General features: G+C 43.3%; 1 protein-coding gene across 2 annotated transcripts in view; it reads right to left on the minus strand.

The window, feature by feature from the left end:
* Window positions 1-27,724, minus strand: part of BAG1 (BAG cochaperone 1) — a 54,536-nt gene that overhangs the window by 18,555 nt on the left and 8,257 nt on the right. For both annotated transcript variants that reach the window (XR_012847711.1, XM_075826862.1), the window contains exons 3-5: window positions 23,738-23,820; window positions 9,657-9,770; window positions 8,046-8,153 (exon numbers count right to left, since the gene is read on the minus strand). Coding sequence is in view for 1 of the 2 variants with exons in the window: in XM_075826862.1 (XP_075682977.1) it covers window positions 8,046-8,153; window positions 9,657-9,770; window positions 23,738-23,820 (305 nt within the window). In the remaining variant the exon portion in view is untranslated. The remainder of the gene's footprint in view (window positions 1-8,045; window positions 8,154-9,656; window positions 9,771-23,737; window positions 23,821-27,724) is intronic.

Here is a 27,724-nt window from a genome sequence, read left to right on the forward strand (position 1 = left end):
CACATAACGAGTTATGGCATTGTTGAATGTATGGTGGGCGGAGTTGACCTGCCGATGTTTGTTATGGGTAATGGCAGATACGTTCTGTTGCCCCAACCCTTGGAAAGGGGTAGGTTTACGGGGGAGGTTGCAGGGGGGGGAGGGGAGGTTGCAGGGGGGGGAGGGGAGGGAGGGAAAGGAGACCCAGCCGGTCGGATATGTAAAATTAAGAGAACAGGATAGGAGGAGCTGTGATATGTTGAGGGATGATGGGATCAATTAATTGTTTGTCCTGGAATGTACGGGGCCTGCGGGAAGCCAGAAAACGACAGGCGGTATTTGATTTTATTAGAAAACAGGAGTCGAGGGTGATAGGACTACAGGAGACACATATGACTAGGGATTCAGTTTCCATGATGCATAGGGCCTGGGTAGGCCATAGTTTTCATTCTTACCATACTACATATTCAAGGGGGGTGAGTCTTCTCATACATAGGGCAGTGCCATTTGTATGTCACGACTCCTTCCAGGATGGGGAGGGGCGGTATGTGGGGGTACACTGTACATTGTATCATTGGAATTGTGTGTTGGTGGTGTTGTATGTACCCCCTCCGTTTTCTAGTGGATGTATCAAGAAAGTGGTGGAGGAACTGGCTAGGTACCCGGAGGTGCCGTTAATAGTGATGGGGGATTTTAACGCAGTATTGAATACCAATATGGATAAATTTGGCATGACAGGGGGAGGTGTAACAGCTTTTGGCCATCTGGTTGCTGAAATGGGCTGGCGGGACATATGGAGGGATAAACATCCAAATAGCTTTCAGTATTCTTGTGCGTCTTCCACATATCAGTCTTTATCCAGGATAGACTTAATCTTGTGCTCACCGACAGCGGTACCATTTGTAGCTCAGATAGAATACTTGCAAAGAGCGTTATCGGATCATTCTCCTGTGTTAATGAAGGTAGAGACGGAGGAGAGGACAGGGCGGGGGCAAGGGTGTTGGAAACTTAATGCCTTTTGGCTAAAGCTGATAGACAATAAACAAATTTTAGACCTCATAAAGGAGTACTTTCAGTTCAATTCAGGAACGGTACCGCAAGAGATACTGTGGGACGCGATGAAGGCGTGGCTGAGAGGGGTGTTCATCCAGCACATTTCAGCAGTAAAAACACGGTCTAGACAATTAGGAGAAGCACTGTTGGGAAGGGTAGAGGAGACAGAAAGGCTGCATATAATAGATAACACAACAGACACATTGAAGCATTGGGTGGAGGCGCAGCGGTTGTTAAAGCAACATCAGTTGGAGAGGGCAGATAACAAAAGGATGTTTTTAAAACGCCAATATTATGAGGAGGGGGAAACCACTGGACGGTTACTGGCAAGGATGGCGCAGGCTCAGAGGGAGAATAATTACATACACACCATTAAAGGGGAGGGGGGGAGGTTGGAGACTGATACAGGACAGATTTTGAAAGTGTTTCAGCAGTTCTACTCGGATTTGTATGCCTCTAGGGCAGAGCACACGCCTCAGCAGCTGGAAGAGTATATAGGGGAGATAGAATTTCCTAGGTTGGGGGGGGAGGAGAGAGGGACATTGGAGGAGCCAATATCTCTGGAGGAAATACAGGCGGCTATAGGGATACTAGCCAGTGAAAAGGCGCCGGGGCCGGATGGTCTTCCGGTGGAAGTTTTTAAGGAATATGGGGAGGAGCTTGCGCCGCAGTTACTGGCCACTCTTTTAGATAGCTTCAATAGGGGGCGGCTTCCAGAAACAATGTATGAAGCGACTATAGTAGTTCTGCCTAAAGAGGGGAAGGATCCTCAACTCCCGGGCTCTTATAGACCAGTCTCACTGCTGACGGCGGATATTAAAATCATGGCGAAAGTATTGGCGCTTCGACTAGCTAAAGTAGTAGCTGGGGTGGTACACGGAGATCAGGCCGGTTTTATGCCATCCAAATCGACGGCGGTAAATCTGAGGCGGCTGTTTTTGAATCTACAAGTTATGCCGGATAATCGTGGGGGGAGAGCCATAATGTCCTTAGATGCGGCCAAAGCATTCGATTGTGTGGAGTGGAATTATTTGTGGTCAGTTCTGGAAAAAATGGGATTTGGCCCTAATTATATAAAATGGGTAAAATTGTTGTATGTAGCCCCGACAGCAAAGATAAGGGTGAATGGGGTGTTATCGGATCGGTTTGCGCTGGAGCGGGGAACGCGTCAGGGATGTCCATTGTCCCCATTGTTGTTTGCGTTGGCGGTGGAACCCTTGGCGTGTGCAGTGAGACAACATAAACACATTCAGGGGTTGAGATATGGGGGGGTGGAGGAAAGAATTGCATTATACGCAGATGATATGCTGCTATTCATGGCGGATACCGAACGCACATTACCGTTAGTGATGGCCCTAATTAAGCGGTTTGGGAAATATTCAGGACTACTCATTAATTGGTCAAAATCGGCCCTAATGCTCATGGACCCGGGGGATATTCAGAATGGGGAAGAGGAGGTGGAGATACCTGTGGTGAAGGAGTTTAAGTATTTGGGGGTGAGGGTGACGGCGAAAGTACAGGATTATATGTCCCTTAATGTAATGCCACTGTTAACAAAGATAAAAGCCAAAGTAGAGGCGTGGAATAAGTTGCCCCTATCGGCTCTGGGTAGGACAAATTTGATTAAAATGATCCTTATGCCCCAGGTGTTGTATGTCCTACATAACTCACCGGTATGGATCCCCAAATATTGGTTCAGGAGATTGCATAACCTTTTTAGAGACCTAGTATGGAAGAAGGGGGTACCTAGGATTAAACTGGAGAAATTACAGCTGCCAAAGGAGGAGGGGGGCCTGGCTGTTCCTAATGCTTGGGTGTATTATTTAGCTGCCCAATGTCAGCATTTCTGGGGGTGGGAGCAGGAAGAGACATGGGGGTCCAGTGCGCGCATCCTATCATATCTGGGGGGGGGGGGAGAACCCGTTGGCAGGACTGGAAGCGCACAGATATAAACAGATGGCGAGTGCCAGACCCACTCTGCTTCTCATACATAAGGTGTGGTGGCAGTGCAAGCAATTGCTGGGGATAGGGGAGTGCACTAAATATACACCGCTCTGGAGGAATGCTTATTTGGGGGAATTGGGTAAATTGGAAGGGATGCAGGGGTGGGAGCAGCAAGGCATAATACGGTTGAATCAGTTGTATGAGGGAGACATACTCAAATCTTTTCAGCAAGTAAGGGAGGAGTTTCAACTGGACTCCCGCATGTTTTATCAGTACCTGCAGATTCGGCACGCAGTGCAGACACAAGCGGTCAGTGTGGACCTGACGATGCATGCAGCGGGGGTGTTGGAGCATATTGCAAAGGCAGTATCATCAAAAGGATTAATCTCATTGGTTTATCGCAGGTTGTTGGTGGAACATCTGGGAGATCCTATGGCAACAGTGAAAGCAATATGGGAGAGGGATGTGGGTCCTATTACAACAGACCACTGGGAGGCGGTATTGGCAGCAACATGTACTTTGTCCATTAATGTAGCACAACGAAGATCGCAGTTGTTTCTGATACATAGGGTGTACAGGACCCCGTGGGTGCTGAAACAAATGGGATTAAGAGCGGATGCAAAGTGCCCTAGGTGCCCGGAAGAAAAAGCAGACATCCTTCATATGTTCTGGACATGTGGGAAGCTGGGGAGTCTGTGGACGGAAATATTGGAACTAGTGGGGAGAGTGTTTGAGGTACAGATCCCATGGGATCCGGTAGTAATGCTGCTAGGGTATGTTGGAGATTTGGGGGGAGATAGGATGTCAGGGTTGGCAATTGCTAAAATACTGTATCAAGTTCGGAAAGGAATTGCAAAGCACTGGCTGGATGCGGAGCCACCATCAAAACAAGAAATCATAGGGGCACTTAACTCACAGGTTCTGATGGAGTATAGGATATACTCCAAGAGGGGGTCCAGGGTCAAGTTCGACAAACAATGGGCTAGGTGGATTGATCAATCTGGGTATGCTTCTGTGGAGCTAATGACACTAAGGCAACAAGTGCAGGTATAGGGCCACTGAGGGGAGAGGATTGGAAAAGTGGTACTGAGGAGATCGGCTGGGGGGGATACAGGGGGGAGTTAGGGGGAAGGGAATGTTTGGTTAAATGTAAAGAATTGGGTCTGTTGAAAATTGCTTGTACACTGTATGAGAACGTACAATGACCTGTAATAATGTGGAGTTTTGTTGAATAAACTTGAACTGATTAAAAAAAAAAAAAACCCCAAAATCTCTTTTGTGGTCACCGTATCTCTAAAGAAAATTAATAGAAAGTGATCAAAAATTTGTATGTTCCAAAAATGGTACCAATAATAACTACAGCACGTCCTGCCACAAGCCCTCGACCAAATAATAAAAAAAAGTTATGGCTCTCAGCATGGGTTGATACAAAACAATTTATTTTTTTTAACAAATAGTTTTTGCTTTGTAAAAGTACTAAAATATAAAAAACCTATATAAATTTGGCATCACCGTAATCGTATTGAGGCACAGAATAATGTTGTCGTTTTTACTACACAGTGAAAGCCATAAAAACAAAACCCAAACAATTGAGTCGCAGTTTTTTCCAATTTCAGCCCGCAAAAATTTTATTTTCAGTTTCACAGTACATTATATGGTACTTTAAACCGTGTCAATAGAAACTACAACTCCTCCCGTAAAAAAAGAAAAAAATTCCTCGAGGGGTGTAGTATCCCAAATGGGGGGTTTCCACTGTTTTGGCACCACAAGACCTCTTCAAAACCTTACATGGTGCCTAAAATATATTAATAATAATAAAAAAAATAAAAGGATGCCCTAAAATCCACTAGGTGCTCGTTTATCAAGCATGATGCTTTCGTTGGATAATCCTGAGTGCTGCAGTTCTTTTCTTCAATTTGCCAACATAAAGTAGACATATGGGAAACGTTAACTTGTAACTATTTTGAGTGGTATTACAGCAGTGCTTTTTATTTAGAAAAACAATCTATATTTACCACGTTCTGAGCGATTTTAGATTTATGCTAATGACTTTCCTAATGCCCAACTGGGCGTGTTTTTACTTAAGACCAAGTGGGCGTTGTGGAGAGAACTGTATGACGCTGACCAATCAGTGTCATACACTTCTCGCCATTTAGTCAGTGCATAGTGACACAATCCTGACACTTCGCTAAAGTTTCTGTGGTACTTACAGCAGAGCAAAGCGTAATCTCGCGAGCTCACGCTGTAAATGACAGGTTATAGCGAGATTATGCTTGCTCTGCTGTAAATCCCACACAAACGTTAGCGAAGTGTTGGGATTGTGAATAGACATCCCGTCCTGGCTGGAAGGAATGTCTATTCACTGTCTAAACACTTCAATAACGTTAATATGTCAGTATAACACAGCACATAGTGAACACAGTGTCACTATGCGCTGACTAAATGAATGGGGAGAAGTGTATGACGCTGATTAGACCAAGTGGGGGTTGTACAGAGGAGTGTATGACGCTGACCAAAGTAAAAACACGCCCAGTTGGGCATTAAGAAATTAATTAGCATAAAGCTAAAATCGCTAATAACGTGGTAAATATAGATTATTTTTCTAAATAAAAAGCACTGCGGTCACCTACATTACAGCGCCAATCTCCTTATGTAGGAGACAGGGCACTTATAAGGTGGTGACAGAGTCTCTTTAAGAAATGCACTGCTTAATACACCCCGCTATAATTTTTGATGAAGCTGCCTTCCTTTTATTCTGACCCTGAAACTGGAGAAGTAGCTGGGAAGATTCTCCCCATTCCCTAGTAACCTCAAAGTATTCCAATAAACAACGTCGCGAGGGTAACACTATTTCTTGAGATCTATGAAAATCTGTGACAACTTTAGGGAGAAAGGACGGATCAGGAGAAATTATAACTTTATCCTCCAGAATGTTAGTATATGACCTATTTATGGTAAAAAAACAGATTCCCTAGAATCTGCTTTTTTCAAGAGCCATGCAGTCAGGTGTAGGTTTTTTACCTCTGGGTGAAATACTGGGCCCTGGGACAGGAGAGTTTGACTCTCCAGAACAACCCATGGGGCTGCTACTGACATTTTTCTAAGCCATGAAAACCAGACCCTTCTCGGCCAAAAAGGAGCAATCAGAATTACTTTTGCAGAATCCTCTCTGATCTTTTTCAGTGTTCTCGGAATCAACCTGAGAGGGGGGAAAGGCATACAACAGGCCTTTTTTCCAAGATTGGGAGAAAGAATCCAACCCCATTGGAAAATCCTTAGAAGGGAAAAAAATATATAAACTGTCCACCTTTCGATTTACTCAAGAACCAAACAGATCTACTACCCCAAAGATTTGTAATCGGAGTGAAAACTTCCTGATTCAGACTCAACTCCCCCTGATTTACATGATGACGGCTAAGGAAATCTACCTTGTGGTTGTCTATCCCCCTAAGGTGAACTGCTAAGAGGAAACATAGAATTCTGCTAACTGGAATATTTTCAGAGACCGGAACAACAGACTTGGGATTCTTGTACCCCCTTGTCTATGTATGCCACCACTGTGGAGTTGTCCGAATAAACTTTTACACTTCGATCTCGGACCACTGGTATTGACTGGGATAATGCTAGGAACACTAGCATCAATCCCATAAAATTCTAGGATTGAACCCTGGTCTCTTGATCCCTCATGCTCTGTAGAAAAGAGTCTGTGTGCGCTCTCCAGCCATGTGGGCTCGTGTCGGTCGTCAGGTTGAAGATATTCTCTCTCTTCCAAGGTACTCTCCTTTCTAGATTTCCCAGATCCACCCACCAAGATAGGGATTGCGATGTCTGCGGGGACAAAACTATCTGGTGATTGAAGTCCCATTCTGATAAACCTGATTCTGAAGGAGTCTTGAGTGGAACTGGGCCCATGCTACCGCTGTAATACAGGCTGTTCGTAATCGCAGGACGGACATCGATTCTCCTAAAAAGAGAGACCACCTTCTTCTGTATGACCTCGCTGACCCTCATTACCACACTCTTTGCTTTTTTCAAGGGAAAGGAAGACATTTGAGTTTTAAGAGTCCAGCATTATTCCTAGAAAGATGCACTGCCGACAAGGGACTAGCTTCGATTTTTCCTCGTTCAAGTCCCAGCCAAGATTGAAGAGAACATCCCCTACTATCTTTATTTGCTGAAGCAGAATCCGATCTGACTTGGCCACCTGCAGAAAATTGTCCAGATAAGTGACTGGATGGGTACATGATAAATCGGCATCGCACAGATCCATAGTGGCCATGAAGGGACCTGGATGCTTTCCAAGGAAGTATTCAGAGAGTAGATTTCTTCTGAAAAGGCCCTTTGCTTCTCTGGATCTGCACGCAGGTCTGTAATAACAAATCTCTTCTCGAAATTAAAGTAAATCTGGTTTTAATCCTCTTATAATGGAGGTTCTCCATGGACTGGCTGAGATTTTCTGCCATTTGTGGGAAACCAGTTAGAGACGCCATCCCACCGGACCGCTGGCTTCGTTGATGGAAGTTCTCTCTAGAGGAATCAGGCTGGGAATGAAACATAAATCCTTTATTCTTTTTTTGGACCTTTCCAATTCTTGTTGAACTGCTTGAAGTTCTCCCTTTTACTGCTCTGAAAAGATTTTTGTTGTGAAGAATCACTGAGGGGAACACCATTTTTCTATCTGATGCTAAATATGGGAAATGTAAACTGGTAACTATTTTGTGTGGTATTACTAAGTATCTGTTTTACACACAGATATATTTAAATTTAGAAAAAGCAAATTTTGGTGATTTTCACAATTAAATACTGAATGTATCAACCATATTTTACCACTAACTTAAAGTAAAGTACAAACGTGTCACAATAAAACAGTCCCAGAATCGCTTGTATAGGTAAAAGCATTCCAAAGTTATTACCACATAAATCGACGTCAGATTTAAAAAATAAGGCTCTGTCAGGAAGGTCAAAAAGTGGCTGCAGCGAGAAGGGGGTTAAAAAAAATGAAAAGTAACGCTTGGTGAATAAGGCCAGGTCGCTAATGAATTTGTGCCTAAGACCAGAGAACGGCTTACCATTGAATCCATCTGTTCCAGGACTTTCATAAACTGCTCCACAGTTGTCTTTATCCTTTTGTCGAGCTTGCTAAGGGCTTCCACTTGAAGACTTTTACTGAGAAAGCCCTGTAAAGCACATTCAAATAATTATAGTATGCTCACATAGAATTTTTATAAAAAATGACAGCAGCATGCAAGTGTAGAGACACACACACACGCACACGCACACACACCACTTTTTCAGCGTTTCGCGACATTTTGTACATGCGTTTTTCCTGGTATTTTTGACGTTCTATAGAGAAGTCTAGGGAAAGAAAACTCCAGTGACTCCAAAAACACTAATCCAAAATGCTGTGTATATATTCTCATTTTTCTAGAGACGTTAAAGTGACATCTAAGTGCAGTGTTTGAGCAAAAATAAATAAATAAAAAAAAAAAATAATGGAAAAATGCCAACAAAAAGGGAGTAAACACTGTGTGAGAATTCAGTCTAAGGCACACAGGTATAAGCACGCAGTGTATTCGTCCTGTGCGCCGTAGGGAATTCTGGGTGAAGAAGCGCACCAAATTGTGGTGCAGTTTTTTGCCCAAAATATCTACTGCAGGCCAGCCTCCTGGGGTGACATTTCATCCCAGGAGACCGCTGCAACCTGTGATTGGCTACAGCTGCGGTCACATGGGATAAGGCGCCATCCAGGACGGCCTCCTGAGATGTTTCATTCCGTGTGACCGCGCTACAGCCGGTGATTGGCTGCAGTGGTTACATGGGATGATACGTCATCCCAGGAGTCTACGCTGGAAGGAACACAGACTTCTGGGTAAGTATCGACTTTTCTTTTTTTCCGAGTTAAGTTTTTTGCGGCGGGATCTCTGCGAACCTGCTGCAAAAAACGCAACAACTGCTATTTGTTGCGTGATTTACCGCCACATTGAATTCAATGGAGAATTCCCGCAACAAACAAGCAGCGTTTACGCGAATGCAATTGACATGCTGCGGTTTAAATTTCCAATTTTCCGCTCTGTATTTACGCGTGTGGATGAGATTTGTTCAATCTCATCCACTTTGCTGCTACAGTATTCTGCGGAGTTTTTTCCATCCGCAATTCCGGACTGAAAAAACGCAGCATATCCGCTGTGTGTGGACAAGCCCTAGGAGTGACGCAAGCGATCAAAAAGTCGTTGACCATTTCCTAAAAAACAAAAAATATAGCCCACCTGAGTGGGGCTCTGTTCACATCTCCTTCAGAGGCCCCATTCAGGGCCGCGTGACAGATTCTCATATTTGATGAAAAAAATTCAGTTGCATGCACCACTATTTTCTCCCTGCAAAATGATGGATCCCATTATAAATCAATAGGGTCTGTTAGGGGACTGTGGTATCCGTCATATCACAGATCCGGCACGGCAACCTGATTTCCATTATAAATGGTAACCAGATGTGAACAGAGCCTAACCAAACATCCTTATCAGCACTTCGGTAGTCTAACAGATTGCTTTATTTTACTAGATTTTGAAAAGGTCTCAACTCAATAGACTAATGCCAATACTGCATTATATAAAGTTTCATTTCTGCTGCTAAAGCACACTGCTCACGTTCCACACATATAAAGGTAAAGGTTTACACTTCACCTTCTGGATTCCTGATAGCTCTTTGTTAACGTCTTCTAGTTTACTTGCTATTTGCTCGACAGATTTTTCCAAATCCTTTAGCTTCTTTAATTCAGATTCCTCCTCTGGACAGTTCTGTGGAGAACACATACATTCATATTATTATGGAGAAAAGTAGAACACACCCAAACATAAAATGTGCCTGGTGTTTATTTAAGGCTATGTTCACATTTGCATCGTGTCTTCCATTCATAATGGAAGTCACAAAGCTCTGCCGGATCAGTTATTCGTTCCACCGATGCCCGAACGCTGCCACTGACCTACAACGAGGTTCATCGGTTTTCACTGTGGTTTCCGTCTTTTTGACAGGAGGACTGCCAACGGAGACTGGCGACAGTGTGAACACAGCTTTACACTGAACTCCAACAATGGCAATTTGAGAGAAACAATATAAAAAAAAATATTTGTTAGAAATAGGGGATGTTGTGTGTTACTAGAACCTATACCCCAAGGATAAACAGCATGATGAATAGCGGAGCAATATTTAATTAACCCTTTAACTGCAGGGGTTTGTGGACATTTTGCACCTCTGGTAGCATGGACAATTTTACAATCCTGACATGCGCAAGTAAAATCTGCATGATTAATAAAAATGAAAGGCTATATAAACCTTTGAAAGGTAAATTATTTTTTTACGGGTTCAGTTACAGGTTCAGTGACAGCGGGTCCTGCGGGTCTCTGACCGCAGGATCGAGCGGTTATAGATCACATAGAAGTTCATAACTTCGATGTGATCGATTACAGGTGGATCTTGCGTGTCAGTGACCCGCAGGACCCGCTGTCACTGAACCAGTCAGGTCCGAGGGATTGCCTTTCAAAGGTGCACGTGGCCTTTAAAAAAATAATAATGATCTTATACATTTTCTGAAAGTAGACAATTGACACATTGTAAAGTGCTGGGTAGAATTTGAACAATCATGACGTTTTCATGCAAATTTGCAATTAAAATGCATGTTTGTGACTAAAAATCTGACTCAATCAGAGCCTTAGATAGACAAAATTCAGATTTTACAATTATAAATACAAAAAGTGATTATACAAATTCATAACTTTGTGTACCCTCAAACCAACATTAACCTGTTAGTGACCGCCCCATAGTGTTTTTACGGCGGCCACTAACAGGCTTTATTCTGACGCAATAGCCTTTTTACGTCACTGCATCGGAATAAGTAAACAGAGCAGGGAGCCGTTAAATCTCCCTGCTCTCAGCTGCCAGAGGCGGCTGGGGGCGTCCCTGCTCTAACGTGTGAGATCGATATTAGTATCGATCTCACTCGTTTAACCCTACAGATGCGGTGCTCAATAGCGAGCGCCGCATCGGAGTGGTTTTGGAGAGAGGGAGGGAGTTCCCTCTCATCTCACGAACACCCGGCGATAAGATCGCCGAGTGTCTGTCTCCGATGGCAGCTGGGGGCCTAATAAAGTCCCCCAGGTCTGCCTGTAGTGAATGCCTGCTAGGTCATGCCGGAGGCATGACCTAGCAGATGCCTGTCAGTTTTACATGGACAGGCATAATACACTGCAATACAGAAGTATTGCAGTGTATTATAAATGCGATCGGATAATCGCATAGTGAAGTCCCCGAGCGGGACTATTAAATAAAAGTTTAATAAAAAGTGAAAAAAAAATAAAAATAAATGAAAAACCCACTTAAACTGTTTCATTATTAAAAAACAAAATAAAGTAAAAAAGTTACACACATTTGGTATCGCCGCGCTCGTAAACGACGCCAACTATAAACTTATTACATAATTTAACCCGCACGGTGAATGTCGTAAAAAATGCAATAATAAACCATGCAAAAATTGCTGTTTTCTTTGAATCCAGCCTTAAAAAAAAAAAAGTTATAAAAAGTGATCAAAAAGTCGCATCTACTCCAAAATGGTACCAATAAAAACTACAAGTCGTGTCGCAAAAAAAAGCCCTCATACAATTGCATCGGCAAAAAAAAAATGAAAAAAAGTTATTGCTCTTCAAATATGGAGACACAAAAACAAATAATTTTGAAAAAAAAAGTGTTTTCACTGTGTAAAAGTAGTAAAACATACAAAAACTATACAAATTTGGTATGGTTGCAATTGTAACAACCCGCTAAATAAAGTTGTTGTGTTATTTATACCACACGGTTAACAGCGTAAATTTAGGACGCAAAAAAGTGTGTCAAAATTGCAGGTTTTTTTCTTTCCCCCCCCAAAAAAAAAACCTTATTAAAAAAGTTAATGAATAAAATTCTATGTACCCCAAAATGGTGCCATTAAAAATTACAACTTGTCCCGCAAAAAACAAGACCTTATACAGCTATGTCGACACAAAAGGTATGTGCACACGAGAACTGTCTTTTACGTCTGAAAAGAGACTGTTTTTAGGACAAAACAGCTGCGTCGTTTCAGACGTAAAAGCTCCTCCTCGCATTATGCGAGGCGTCTTTGACGCTCATAATCTTGAGCTGCTCTTCATTGAATGCAATTTAGAATGGCTCAAATTACGTTGCAAAGAAGTGTCCTGCACTTCTTTGCCGAGGCAGTCATTTTACGCGTCGTCGTTTGACGACGCGTAAATAACTGGTCGTCGGCACAGTACGTCAGCAAACCCATTCAAATGAATGGGCAGATGTTTGCCGACGTATTGTAGCCCTATTTTCAGGTGTAAATCGAGGCATAATACGCCTCGTTTACGCCTGAAAATAGGTCGTGTGAACCCAGCCAAAAACTAAAACAGTCATAGCTGTTTGAAAAACGTAAAAAATGGCTTGGTTATTAAGGTCTAAAATAGGCTAGTCATTAAGGGGTTAACCCCTTACCGCCACAGCCAGTTTTATACTGACAGAGCCCTATTTTTGCAATCTTACGAGTCATTTTATGTGGTTATCACTTTGGAAAGCATTTACCATATTTTTCAGACTATAGGACGCACCCTTTATTTAAAGCATAAAAGGGGAGAAAAAGTAGATTTTTTTGCTGTATATTTCCTATGGGTAATATTCAGGCAATGTGATACAGATACAGTACCCCACCACAATACCAGACAGAGTCCCAATACCTTGCCAGCCACAGTGCCCTAAAACAATGCCAGTCACAGTGATGCAGCATATTATTGGCAGTTATAGTGGCCTCACCCTTCCCTGAATTCACCAGACATCAGAGGTGTGGAGAGGCAGGGGTTAATGGTGATGAATCTGCCGAGATCACTGCTTGAGGGTTGCTGCTGCTCTGTTCATAGGAGCCGGAGTGTGGGAGGAAACCGGAGTGTGGGAGGAAACCGGAGTACCCGGAGGAAACCCACGCAAAGACAGGGAGAACATACAAACTTCATGCAGCTGTTGTCCTTGGTTGGATTTGAACCCAGGAGCCCAGCGCTGCAAGGCAATAGTGCTAACCACTGAGCCAATATACAGGGTGGGCCATTTATATCGATACACCTAAATAAAATGGGAATGGTTGGTGATATTAACTTCCTGTTTGTGGCACATTAGTATATGGGAGGGGGGAAACTTGTAAAGCTGGGTGTTGACTATGGCGGCCATTTTGAAGCCGGCCATTTTGTATCCAACTTTAGTTTTTTCAATGGGAAGAGGGTCATGTGACACATCAAACTTATCGCGAATTTCACAAGAAAAACAATGGTGTGCTTGGTTTTAAAGTTACTTTATTCTTTCATGAGTTATTTAAGTTTCTGACCACTTATAAAATGTGTTCAAAGTGCTGCCCATTGTGTTGGATTGTCAATGCAACCCTCTTCTCCCACTCTTCACACACTGATAGCAACAACGCAGAAGAAATGCTAGCACAGGCTTCCAGTATCCGTAGTTTCAGTTGCTGCACATCTCGTATCTTCACAGCATAGACAATTGCCTTCAGATGACCCAATGGAAACCTCAATGGATGATCAATGGAAACCTCAAGGCCACGGGATATCTGAAATTGCTACATGATGATGTGTTTCCCTCTTTATGCACTGAAGCTGGCACGTTCCCTGAGTTTTTCCAGCAAGATGGTGCACCACCACATTATGGGTGTCAGGTCCGAGCATTCCTAGATGAACAGTTTCCTGGAAAGTGGATTGGTCGTCGTGGGCCAGTTGAATGGCCCCCTAGGTCTCCCGATCTGACCCCCTTAGACTTTTATCTTTGTGGTCTTCTGAAGGCAATTTTATTTAGGTGTATCCATATAAATGGCCTACCCTGTAGTCCCACAAAGCCCCCCTCCTTGTATACAGTGCCACCCTGCTCCCCCCCAATTGTATATATAGTGCCACCCTGCTCCCCCCCCCATTGTATACAGTGCCACCCTGCTCCCCCCCAATTATAGTGCCACCCTGCTCCCCCCAATTTTATATAGTGCCACCCTGCTCCCCCCCAATTGTATAGTTCCACCCTGCTCCCCCCCAATTGTATAGTTCCACCCTGCTCCCCCCCAATTGTATAGTTCCACCCTGCTCCTCCCCAATTGTATACAGTGCTACACAGCAATCCCCCCTGTATATTGCCACACAGCCCCCCCCCCCATAAAAAATATTGTACTTACTTTGCCCCGTTCCCTCAAATGACGGAGCGCTGCACATCCTCTGGGTGGGACGCTTGCACAGCCCAGTTTGATGCAGTGACGTCACCACGCCGACCTGCGCAGGGAGTCTTCCCTGCGCCTTATAGGTTGCAGGCCTAACTAGGACGCAGATACAAGTGAATGTGGCTGTCGCTAGCAACGGGGCCCCGGAGTGATCCTGCCTGCTGGGGCCTGTATCTAAGCCTACCACAAGGTAGGCTTAGATACAGGGCCACAGCAGACAGTAATATTATACTTACTCTCCTCTTCGGCTCCGGACGCAGTGGAAGTCTTGACGCCATCCAGCGTTGCAACGTCATGCGCGGTGCACAGACTCATGATGCGGAAAGACATCAGGACCTCTACTGTGCTCGGGAACAAGGAGGGTAAGTATACTGTTAATAATATAACAGGGGCCTGTGTGGCCCCAGTTACATTTTAGACCTGCTGCGGGTGGCTGCAGGCCCTCTGGCTTCGGGGCCCAGTCGCAATTGCGACTGCTGTGACCCCTATAGCTAATGTGGCAGTCGCCCGGGGATCCGTGGCACCGGCCAAAAGTCCAGAGCTTGGGCCCTGAAAGCCTGGTGCTAGCAACGCCACTGGTGAACAACCCCTTTAATATGTTGTGCCCAGCTTGTGCGAATGGAGAGACACACCCCATACATTTTTAAGCGGGTTTATAATGGCAGGGCAATGCCATATACATGGACGTAAAGTGCTGTTTGAAAAACTGCAGAGCTCAGAAGGGAAAGTGCGCCATTTGGCTTTTGAACCAAGGACTTTGTTGGATTGGTTTTTGGGTGCCATGTCGCTTTTGCAGAGCCTCTGAGGTACCAGTACAGTAAAAACCCTTAAAACGTGACCCCATTTTGGAAACTTAACCCCTTAAGGTATTAATCTAGGGGTACAATAATACGAAATACTAGTTTTTCTTGGGGTTTTACGAATATTTTAAATTATAATCTAGGGGTATATGTAAGCTCTGCTGAGTACATAAGGGAATAATTAGGTGATATAATACGGTAAACGAAAAATCAAAAAATCAACAGACGTGTGGCACACTTTGAAGCAATCCTTTATGCACAATACACAAAAGGGGGATAAAAAGGACACAATTTTTCATTGTAAAAGCTGTAACACTGACAATTTTTGGTACCTTCCTTTTTTACTAGTGGAAGCAACTTTGCTGGGAAAGGGTTCCCCTGGTACAATACATGCACCCTCGCTTATAGAAGCAGTGTTGCCCTCCTCTTCCGGGTTCCCAAATATACGGGCCTTCATAACCACATCTTGAAACAATGTTCTCCTCTGGCCTGCAAATCGTGAAAGTGTTTTCTTTCCTGCCTTAAGGGCTTGTCCACACGTAACGGAATTGCTGCGTATTATCCATCCGGAATTGCGGAGGGAAAATTCGCAACAGAATACAGCAACAGCAAACTGGGTGAGATTTAACAAATCTCATCCCCACGCTGCGTAAAATTTCCAAGCAGAAATTCACCTGCGGTGCGTAATTCTCAGACTGCACTATATCAATTCCTGCTGCGAAAAGTGGACTGAATTGCTGCATTTTTCAGAGGAGATATCACCGTCTCCCAGCATTGTGAAAAACGCAGCAAAATACGCACCATTTTCTGCAGTAAAAAACGCATCTGCATTGGGACTTGTTTTTTGCATGATAAGTTATAGCATCGTGCACTATAAAATGACTTACATTTTTTTCTGGTTGTAGATACGAATACGGGGATACCAAATTTATATTTATTTTATGTTTTACAGCTTTTGAACAATTAAAAAAAAAAAAAAATAACTTTTTTTTTAATTATTTGCGTTGCCATATTCGAAGAGCCATAACTTATTTTTCCGGCGACAGCCTTAGGCCAGATTCACACGAACGTGATTTGCGTCCGTGCAGCCCGCGTGGTTTTCACGCGGGTCGCGCAGACCAATACAAGTCTATAGGGCAGTGTAGACAGGCCGTGTTTTTTTTGCGCAGCGTTGGTCCGCTGCGTAAAACTTGTGACATGTTCTATATTTCTGCGTTTTTCGCGCATCACGCACGCCCCACGGAAGCACTTCCGTGGGACAAGCGTTACTCGCGCAACAGCAGTAAAAGAATGAATGTAAACAGAAAAGCACCACGTGCTTTTCTGTTTACAAACATCCAAATGGAGAGTCAATGATGGCGGCTGCGCGAAAATCACGCAGCCACGCATCCATATGAACAGGGCACACGGAGCTGACACGCTGCTGCCACGCGCGCTAAACGCTCACGTTCGTCTGAATCCGGCCTTAGGTGTTTTTTTTATGACTTGTTTTTACTTTTTATTGATACCATTTTGGAGGTACATGCGACTTTTAGATCTCTTTTTAAAGAATTTATTTTAGGAGACGAGGTGACAAAGAAACAGCAATTCTGGTGTTTTGTATTTTTCTTATGGCGTTCATAGAGTAGGACAAATAAGATCGTTTTACATTCAGATTGTTAGGCTATGTTCACACGGGGTATTTTGCCGAGTTTTTTGACGCGGAAACCGCGTCGCAAAACTCGGCAAAAACGGCCCGAGAACGCCTCCCATTGATTTCAATGGGAGGCGTCGGCGTCTTTTTCCCGCGAGCAGTAAAACTGCCTCGTGGGAAAAAGAAGCGACATGCCCTATCTTCGGGTGCTTCCGCCTCTGACCTCCCATTGACTTCAATGGGAGGCAGAGAAAGCGTATTTCGCGCTGTTTTATGGCCGCGGGCGAAATACGGCACGATAATTGCCGCGAAAATCGGCGTGCAGGGAGAGGAATATCTGCCTCAAAGTTCCAAACGGAATTTTGAGGCAGATATTCCTCCCCCAAAATACTCCGTGTGAACATAGCCTTACGGACGTGGCAATACCAATTACATATAGTTTTTACTTTTCCAAAACATGTTATTCTTATCTTTCTGTTTAGGGGACTTGAAGATCCAACTTTCTAATCACAGGTATAATACACTGTAATACTGAACTTAATAAAATGCTATAAAAAAATATATATTTACGGGGTTAAAACCACTGACCGGTGAAGTGAATAACATTGATTAGAATGTTACAACGGCACCTGTCAAGGAGTGGGATAAACGGTCATGGCTAGAAGACTGGGTCAAGCATCAGTGGTTAGCATCTACCAGAAGGGTTTCAAGAAAGAAGAACTGGTGAACCAGCAACAGGGTCATGGGACACTTTCAGAGGTCTCGTGGTGACCTACACAATGTTAGACACGTGGTTTTAACCCCTTCCGTAAATGTGCGCTGTGGTACACTGTACTATTTAGGTGCATTGATGGTGCGAACACTCCAATTTAACGGCCGGAATCAGAGATAAATCCTGGCCGCTTAAGCCCTCAGTAACTACAACTTATTTTTTTTTACAGAGGAGGAGGGCTTTTAGAATCAAATAAATAAATCTGTTTTAAAAAAGTGATCAAAAAGTTGCATGTACCCCAATAAAAACGACAGCTCGTCCCGCATAAAAAATAAAAAGTTATGGGTCTCAAGATGGCAACACAAAACTAAATATATATATATATTTTTTATAACAACAATAAGTTCTCAGTAGAAAACAAAATAAATAAAAAACTTAAATAACGCCGTAATCTTATCGACCGACAGTATAAGGCTACATTCACACAAGCGTATCAGATTCACGCACGTGAAAAACGCGCGTGAATCTGGTCCGTGTGTGTTGTGTTATGCATCAGTGTGCTTTGCGAGTGGCATGCATTTTTCACGCACTCGCAAAGCACTCTTTTTTTTTTTTTTTTATGGAATTGATGCGCAAATCAAGCATAGCACACGGATGTGCATCAGTGTGTTGTGCGTGATTTTCAATATAGGACATGCAATGAGTTTCACGCAACGGACTCTCGCTACGTGAAAACTGCTGAATGTTTGAATGGCCCCATTGAAAACAATGGGTCAGCGTGCGTGATTTTAACGCACAGCACACAGACGAGTTTTACGCTCGTCTGAAAGAGCTCTAAAAGTTTACCTTTTCTCTTTTACTGGATCAAAGACGAAACTCAAAAAACTATGGAGGAATCGCTGTTTTTCCCCATTCTATCTCAAATATTTTTTGCAGCTTGCCAGTACATCATATGCACAAAAAGGAGAGCAAAGAATCCACGGCACTCACCATCCAGTTGAAATACTCTTCTTTTATTCAGCAAAGCAAGGCAATCTGAATTTGGAGCACACGACTATGGCCGTTTCGCATTTACCCACGCTTTGACAAGGCCTCCAGTACATCAGATGGTACAATAAATGGTGCCGTGAAAAACCAACTCATCCCGCAAAAAAAAAACTAAGAAAAAACACCAAGGCTTTGACAGAAGAGTTAAAATGGCTTTTAAGTGCGGGGAGGAAAAAAAAGAAAACAGAAATGGCTGCAGCGGGATGGGGCCAAGAGAAAAATTTTTTGGAAAAAGTACCTACATCAATATTAATAGGATTTAACGCCACAAAGAGCAGACCACTTAGGCTCCATGCACACGACCGTGCCCATGATAACGACCCGTAAGACAGCCGGCCGCATTTACGGGCCATGCTCCCATTATAAAGTATGGGAGCACGGTCCGTAAAATAAATAGACATTGCAAGTTTCTACGGCACAGACACTTTCCTGTAAATATACGGGTAGGTGTTAGTCGGCCATAGAAACGAATGGACCCGTAATTATGGACCGTAATAATGGGCGATTTTACGGTCGTGTGCATGAGGTCTCAATGATTGCAGCAGTCTTCACCCAGTTTACAGACGTGACCTTGTGACAAGGTTTTTGGTTTTTTTTATACTGCAGGCTGAAACCTTTAAATCACTTACGTAGGCCCCTTTAAGGTGCAGTCGCCACAGAAACCAGGACGCGCCTCTGGTTCCCCCACCAGTCCTGGCACTGTAACCTGCCAGAAAGGGGAACATATACATATATACACATCTATACATATTACATGTGTGTATTATACACAGTGGAATCACATGATTATGACCACCAGCTAATATCCAGAGTAACCACCGTGTGCAACACGGAGAGCAGCTAGACAGGCTGGGAGTGTTGAAATAAAGGTGCTGGTAGGTTGTCTATGGTATCTGGAGCCATGCTGATTGCAGTGCATCCCACATTTGCTGGAGAGTGCGTAGGGGAGGATCCATGGAGCGAACAAGACGATCGAGGTGGTCCCACAGATGCTCAATTTGGTTCAAGTCTGGTGAAATAGGTGGCCAGGGAAGTACTTAGAAGTCTTGGTCGTGCTCTTACAACCACTGTTGGACATTTCCAGCCGTGTGACATGTCGCATTGTCTTGCTGGAAGATTCCATCTGCCCCAGGGAAGACAAACAGCATGTATGGGTGAACGTGATCTGCAACAATGGATTCATACCAATATCGGAGTGCCTTCGATGTGGATAAGTGGGCCAAGAGAATGCCATGAACAAATTCCCCATAACGCTGCTGCCACCAACTTGTGTTCTTCCAGCAATGGTTGCAAGGAGTTTGTTATTTGATATTTCTCATCTGACTCATTTGCTGTAAGTCCCAAACGTTACCGAAGTGTCAGGATTGTGAATAGACATCGCATCCTGGCTGGAAACGATGTCTATTCACGGTCAAGACACTTCAGTAACGTTAATGTGCGAGTATGTGACAGCACATAGTGAAAAACGCAGGATCACTATGTGCGTATTACATGAATGGAGAGAAGTGTATGACGCTGATTGGTCAGCGTCATACAATTCTCTTTACAACGCCCACTTGGTCAAAAGTAAAAACACGACCAGTTGGGCATTAAGAAATCGCTCATAACTTGGTGAAAATATATAGTTTTTCTATATAAAAAATAGTGTTACCTACATTACAGCCCCAATCTCATTATGTAGAAGATAGGGCACTTATAATGTGGTGACAACGCCTCTAACACGATAACAAATTTATAGTTTTAACTTTATTTTCCATCTATTGACCGGTGTGATGGCTTATTTTTTTGCGGGGTGTGCTTGTAATTTTTATTGGTACAAGATTTTGGTACATACAACTTTTGGATCACTTTTTATTACATATTTTTAACTGTAAAGTGACCCAAAAAAAATGCTTTTCTGGTGTTTCATTTTTGGCGTTCACTGTGCAAGTATCTAATGGCTTAGATGCTGTGGTCACCTTTGACCATGGCATCTACAGGATTAAACGGCCAGGAACAGAGTTCTCTCTGTTCCTAGCAATTAGTGTGAGGTGTCAGCTGGCTCGGCCCGTGGGCCCGTCCCATATTTCAACCCCTGCACCATGACGTACAGTATCGCCATGGTGTATCAAGAACTTAAATTAACGCTCAGGGCACTTAAAATTCATACATAACGGAACACTCCTTTAGCTTTAAATGGAACTCGGTAATCCTCAAATATCTCAGTGGGTTAATATCCCAGCTGACTTGAAAGACCTATTCAGCATTAATTTCCCTCCTCTCCTTGCCGACAAAGTTGGACGAAAGGTACTTTCACGTGGATGGGACGATGCACCATATTCAAAATGAAAATCCTTCCCAGGATCTTATACCTGTTCCAGGCCCTTCCTATAGCCATCCCAATATCGTTTTTTTAAATCGATCAATTCCCTGCAAATATTTGTTTTGTGCACTTTTTTGTATAACTAAGGAGTCCGGGAGTCTAGCACTTCCTGATATCAGAACTTACTATATTGCGTCCCACCTCTCGCGGATAGTCGACTGGTGCAGACAAGCGCTCTTCAAACCGCGGGTGTGTTTGGAACAAAGTTTCTCTGAGGTTCCCCTTGCTGTCATCCCGTGGCTGGATCGTAACCTACGCAAACGTCTTCGCCAACACCGTACTATTGGCCCTACTCTATGTTGCTGCATCTCCTCAGTGAGGTCATCTCTACTCCCAGTTCACGCCTCAATGAATCCCATTCTGGGGAACCCATCTTTCCCTTCAGGCCTGACAGACACAGTCTTTCGATCCTGGTTCGCCTCAGGCAAGTTTAGAGCAGCACAGTGGTGCGGATTGGCTCTCTAGTTCTGATCAGTTCCCTGACCTCCAGCCCTTAGGTCATTGGAGATCCCTTAAACTTTGACATTTTTGTTCCTCCATTTCGTCCCCTTCTCTTAATCAAACTAACAGGACACCTTTGGAAGATCTGGGTGTCGGAACTGATCTGATTCGACATGCGTTGTCAACAATTTACTTCAAAATCCCCGATCTCCCTCCCCTGACTACCTCTCACAATGGGAGGCGGATTTGAACATTTCCCTCTCAACCACACAACGAACACGCTTTCTCACTCTGGCCCACAAGACCTCGATCAGTTCTCGATATCAAGAAGCCAGTTTCAAACTATTATCTCGCTGGTACAGGGTTCCGGTTTGCTTGTGCCATATCCTTCCTACAGTATCTCCCCTTTGTTGGAGATGTGGATTGGAGAATGGTACCCTCCTCCACACCTTTTGGTCATGCTCTCTTCTTGTTCCGTTTTGGGATGGAGTTAAGAAGGTGATCAGCTTCCTTCCTCGTCCATCACTGCAATATTCCTGTTGATATATACAAACGCTCACTGCTTCACTTTTTAGTGATGACAGCACGTCATTGCATTCCACTAAAATGGAAAAATTCTTCTCCTCCTGCTCTGTCCCTCTGGATTTCTAAGGTCAATGACCTTCATGCATATGGAAGACTTGACCTCCTGTATCAATGACTCACATGATAAATTCTGCCAAAGATGGGCTCCATGGATCATCTTTCAGAGCTTTGATTCATACAAAGAATCGTGAGGAGTCTTGACCAACAACCCGTTTGAGGTACTTTCGTGGCAACGCGGCATGCCTCACTATGTAGTACTACATTCCTTCCTCTTTGCTTCCTCCTTCCTATATTCGTCTTGTTTCTTTAGATTTTTGCTCCAATTGATATTTGACTTCTGAAAACATTTTCACTCACCTTACGTGTGATTGCTCTACTGACCAGTTTCATTTCCCATGTATATTGCTTTTATATTCTTTGTGTTTTTTGTTTTTGTATACGGTGTATCCCTTTTGCTCTGTAAAAATGTGCCTTTTTAGGTCATGAAAATAAAGAATAAAAAAAATAAAAAAATCATACATAACACATGTCTAGATCTACAAATTCAAGTGATCACAAAACACCCAAAATTGTAAAGACACAGTTTGTTTTTGGAAGATCTGCATTCCTAACTACTAAAAAAAATAAAGAATAAAAACATTTAGGGCTCATTCACATGGCCATATTTAGCATCCATTTTACAAGGATCCCAATATGGCACCTAAAGAGATCTCCTTACAGAGAGATATTTCTTATAAATTTCAGGGAAGAAAAATTGTGGTATACTGTAATACACAATGTATTAGAGGTATTCTCCCCTAGAAGTATTGCTTCCTCACAGCACCACCACCACAAAGAGCTCCTATGGGTCCATGATATGGACCATAGTAAGTGATGGCAGATTGCTGGGATATGCCAAAACTTTCTGATCATTGAGGGATACCTGCCTGCCTGGACCCCCACCGAACCTTAGAATAAAGGGGCAGTGTTTCCCTGCACAGCGACACTCCCAGCCACCGGCTGCAACACAGTACCCGCCCTGTGGCCGGAAGCGCCATTGTGCAGAGTCGAGGTTACTCTGTTCTCCGGATCGGCAGTGGTCACCAATCAAAATGTTATGGCATATCCTAGTTGTATGACATAGCACTCAAACAATGGGAATACACCTTTAATATGCCATTTAGAACATTTCCTACCTTTCTGGCAGGATTTTTTACTGCTCACAGTCATAAACTTTCTCCAGTATAATTGACAATTTAATACAATTAAAAGGCGTTTTCCAGGGACACAACATTTACCACCTAATATTCTATGTAACTATTTAATAAAGTTTCTAATATATAATCTGTATTAAATCTGAACTCTTTACTTCTTATTCTCCCTACCTCTGCCCTGCCGGAAGTTCTGATTTTCATCTTTGTCTTTTTTCCTCTCGACACAGGCTCATGCACGAGAGTTAGGGTATGTTCACACGGCTTATTTTCAGCCGTTTTTCGGGCCGTAAAAATCGGAAGCATGACACCTTCAAACATCTGCCCACGATTTGCTTTGCGTGCATACTATTCCTCAATTTTCACTGAGGAATAGCATGCACACAAAGAAAATGGTGCTGCTATTGAAGTACACGCAAAGAATGAACGGAGCGGACATTGAGGAGGAAGTGGATCAACAGGATGCCTCAAACCCGGGACTTCTGACTTACACCCAGGTTTGAGGCATCCTATTGGTCCACAGTCTCCTAAATGCCCACCCCTTTGAATTCTTTGATTACGCCACAATACCCGCTTCATTTTCCTCTTAATAAAACCCCTCAGTGCTCGTGCGCTGCATGGCCTGAAAAAAAATGTCCCTGGAAAATCCCTTTAACCCAGAGACATATTGGACAGATATGAAAGAAGCAAAGAAACTCAAAATGTACCTTCTTTCCAATTAGCATTACTTTACAGCCATTCTTGATACCCAGCGCTGAAAGTGTCTGTTCCATTTCCTTAAGTGATTTCCCTTAATGTATAGAAAACAATGCACAAATAAGCAAACTGGTAAATTTTGAAGAGAGACCGTATTCTAAGGAGAAAAAAATAAAAAAAAGGATATTCTGCAAGGTCTGCTGCGTTTTACTTTACCTAGTCCGTTTTCTTCATGCAGATATGATTTTAGGTGTACTGCAAAATTGTGGAGAAATCACTAGCTGAAAAGCATATTACAAAATGGATTCAAGAGCTGTGCAAAAACTGATCCATTAAAGAGGATCTGTCACCAGTTTATTAATTCCCTATCTCCTAACTAATCTAATAGGCGCTATGATGATGATGATAACTAGGGTGTAATTTTTTCAAAAACATCGTTTGCAAAGTTATGGGCATTTTTCGAAATATGCTCATTTGGCTATATTTGCCAAATGGGAGGTAACGTTCTTTTCACTCAGGGTGATGTAATGTTTTCTGTATGACGATGTCCAATCAGCATACAGCTTCTCCCCCTTCCCTACCGAGCAACACAGCCCGATCTTCTAGTATACAGCTTCCATTCCCGACTGTGTATTCAACTTTGTGATGTCTACGGTTGTGTCACAGCTAGAACTGGAATCCTGGTGCCGAATAAAAGATTAGAATCCCATCTTTCTTATACCACCAGAACCACAGCTGGAGATATGACTATTTGAAGTGACCTCCCCCCTTCCTTTCAGCCTCAGTCTCCCACACTGTGCGAAGCAGCTTCATACGACAGCATCAGAGGCTGTGGGGCAGCTCCACCTCAGGAGAATCGCTGCTTTTGACACCCACTTGGCTAATAAAGGCTAATTTACATATTTAGAAAAATAGCTCATAACTTAAAATAATAAACGTTTTGGGACACAATTTTCACTAGCATTATCAGTGTGACAGCGTCTATTAGACTAGCTAGGAGATTGGCCATTACTACACTAATGACAGAGCCTTTTTAACGAATTAATTAGTCCTTATACAAGAACGTATTTCTTATCCGTATGCTGTCCATTACTGACTCATACAAATCAACGGGGCTATTCACAAATTTCTTTTTTTCCAAGAGTGTGTGTGTCCATTGCAAGAAACTCATAGCATTCCCTACGCTGTTCTGTTTTTGCAAACCAGACTAGCACATTTACACCTATGAACGCGTGAAAAGAAACGGGTGGCACACACACAACATCTGGGTGTTGTCTATTTTCACAGGAAATGCAGAAATATAAGTGAACCAAGAAGTGCTTGCAGAAGAGAAACACGGACGACACACAGACATTTATACGGATGAAAAAAGACACACGTCCATCAAGTTCAACCAAGGTATGGGAAAGGGAAGGGAAAAATTTCTACACATAGGAGCTTATATTTTTTTGTTCTAGGAAATTATCTAAGCCTTTTTTAAAGCCATCTACTGTCCGTGCTGTGACCAGCTCCTGCAGTAGACTATTCCATAGATTCACAATAAAGGCGGCTTGTCGCCTCTGCAGGTTGAACCTTTTTTTCTCCAGACGGAGGGAGTGCACCCTTGTTTTTTGTGGGGGTTTTACATGGAACAGGATTTCACCATATTTTTGGTATATTTATATAAGTTAATCATGTCCCCCCTTAGTCGTCTTTTTTCAAGGCTAAATAGATTTAAATCTTTTAATCTTTCCTCATAACTTAGATTCTCCATGCCTCTTATTAGCTTCGTTGCTCTTTTTGTATTTTTTTTCCAATTCCAAGGCATCCTTTCTATGAACTGGAGCCCAGAACTGAACTGCATATTCTAGATGAGGCCTCACTAATGCTTTGTAAAGTGGTAATATTATATCCCTGTCCCGCGAGTCCATGCCTATTTTAATACACGACAATATTTTGCTGGCCTTTGAAGCAGCTGATTGACATTGCATGCTGTTATTTAGTTTATGATCTACAAGTACACCCAGATCCTTCTCAACAAGTGACTCCCCCAGTGTAGCTCACCCTAGGACATATGATGCATGCAGGTTGTTGGTACCCAGATGCATAACTTTACATTTATCTACATTAAACTTAATTTGCCAAGTGGATGCCTAAACACTTAGTTTGTTTAAATCCGCTTGCAATTCACGAACATCTGCCATAGACTGAACTATACTACATAGCTTGGTGTCATCTGCAAAAATAGAAATAGTGCTATTAATCCCATCCACTATATCATTAATAAATAAGTTTAATAATATTGGTCCCAGCACTGAACCCTGGGGTACACCACGTATAACCGGGGACCATTCAGAGTAGGAATCATTGACCACAACTGGATACGGTCCTTGAGCCAATTCTCAATCCAATTACAAACGATACTTTCTAAACCTATAGTCCTTCATTTACCCATTAGACGTCTATGAGGGACAGTGTCAAATGCCTTTGTGAAGTGCAAAAAACACTATATCCACAGCGGCCCCTCTGTCTAGGCTTCTGCTCACCTCTTCATAAAAACAAATCAGGTTAGTTTGACAACTTCTGTCCTTCGTAAAACCGTGCTGGCTGTCACTTATAATACTATTTATTGTCACATAATCCTGTATATAGTCCCTCAATAGCGCCTAAAACATTTTCCCCATGATGGATGTTAAGCTTACTGGTCTATAATTACCCGGGGAAGACCTAGAGCCCTTTTAAAAATAGGCATCACATTTTCCCTGCGCCAGTCCCTTGACATTATACCAGTCACTAGAGAATCTCTGAATATTATGAAGAAGGGGACAGAAATAACTGAACTGAGCTCTTTAAGAACTCTTGGGTGTATCCCATCTGGTCCCGGGGCCTTGTGCACATTTATTTTATTTAATTTAGCTTGGACCATATATACATTCAGCAAATTCAGTATATTAACGATATATTAACAGCACTGGCACCGGCTACATCAGCTGCTCTCTCTTCTGTTGTATATACAGAGCTAAAGAACCCATTTAGTAACTCAGCCATCTCTTGATCCCCTGTGACCAACTCCCCATTACCACTATCTAGGGGTCCTTGTTCAGACCTTGGCTTTTTTGCATTTATATACTTGAAGAATTTTTTGGGATTTGTTTTACTATCCTTGGCCACCTGCCTTTCATTTTGTATTTTTGCTGATTTTATTACCCTTTTACATGGTCGGCCGATCCTGCCGAAAACAGCAGTTTCTAATGTGTATGGCTAGCTTAAGTATCTTCATGCTTCTGCTCGAAGGCACTTCGTTAAAATGTCTGAATCGGTGTTGCACATGCTTAGTAGTGAAGTTCCACCTCTGAAGACCAGAGGAGGTTCACTACTGGGCATAGGGCCATTTTAACACTTTGGTCGGCCCTGTGCAAAAGTTTCATGAGACCCACCCCCCCTCTACTAAACAGACTGAGGCGCGGAGGGTTAATATTTTCTTAGCTCCTAGTGATCAGGCTGGACGGAGGTCTGCGAGTACCAGGGCTGTGATGTAGTGTCCTGTACTTACGACGCGGTCTCCTCCACTGCCACGCTATCCCCATCTTTGCTCCTATATCCCCTTCCTCCCCTCCCTCAGTTGGCATGGCACCACTATGCCACAACAATCCTAGGCTCAGAATGAGCGGATGCTGCGCTCCACCTCCCTCCTAGTCTGGCCAGGAAACTCTGTCTCCATGACAATCAGGAACGCTACAGAGTGTTTATTGGCACGAGCCACTGAACAGAACGGCACAGAAAGGGAGAAGGAAGACCGACAACCAATAAAGGTGAAGAACGCAAGGGCTAACAGAACACATACACAGGGGAAGGCACACAAAAATGCCGCTCTCCCCCGTCTCTGGGCCCCCCCAAATCCCCCTTACAAGTTTTTATCTGTGTCTGCGTCCAGAGGACATGATGCCGCCTTTAGGTTATGTTCACACAGAGTTTTTTGCAGGAGGAATATCTGCCTCAAAATTCAGTTTGGAAGTTTG

Source organism: Rhinoderma darwinii, chromosome 5 (genome assembly GCF_050947455.1).
Source record: "Rhinoderma darwinii isolate aRhiDar2 chromosome 5, aRhiDar2.hap1, whole genome shotgun sequence".
NCBI classification, from domain to species: Eukaryota; Metazoa; Chordata; class Amphibia; order Anura; family Rhinodermatidae; genus Rhinoderma; species Rhinoderma darwinii.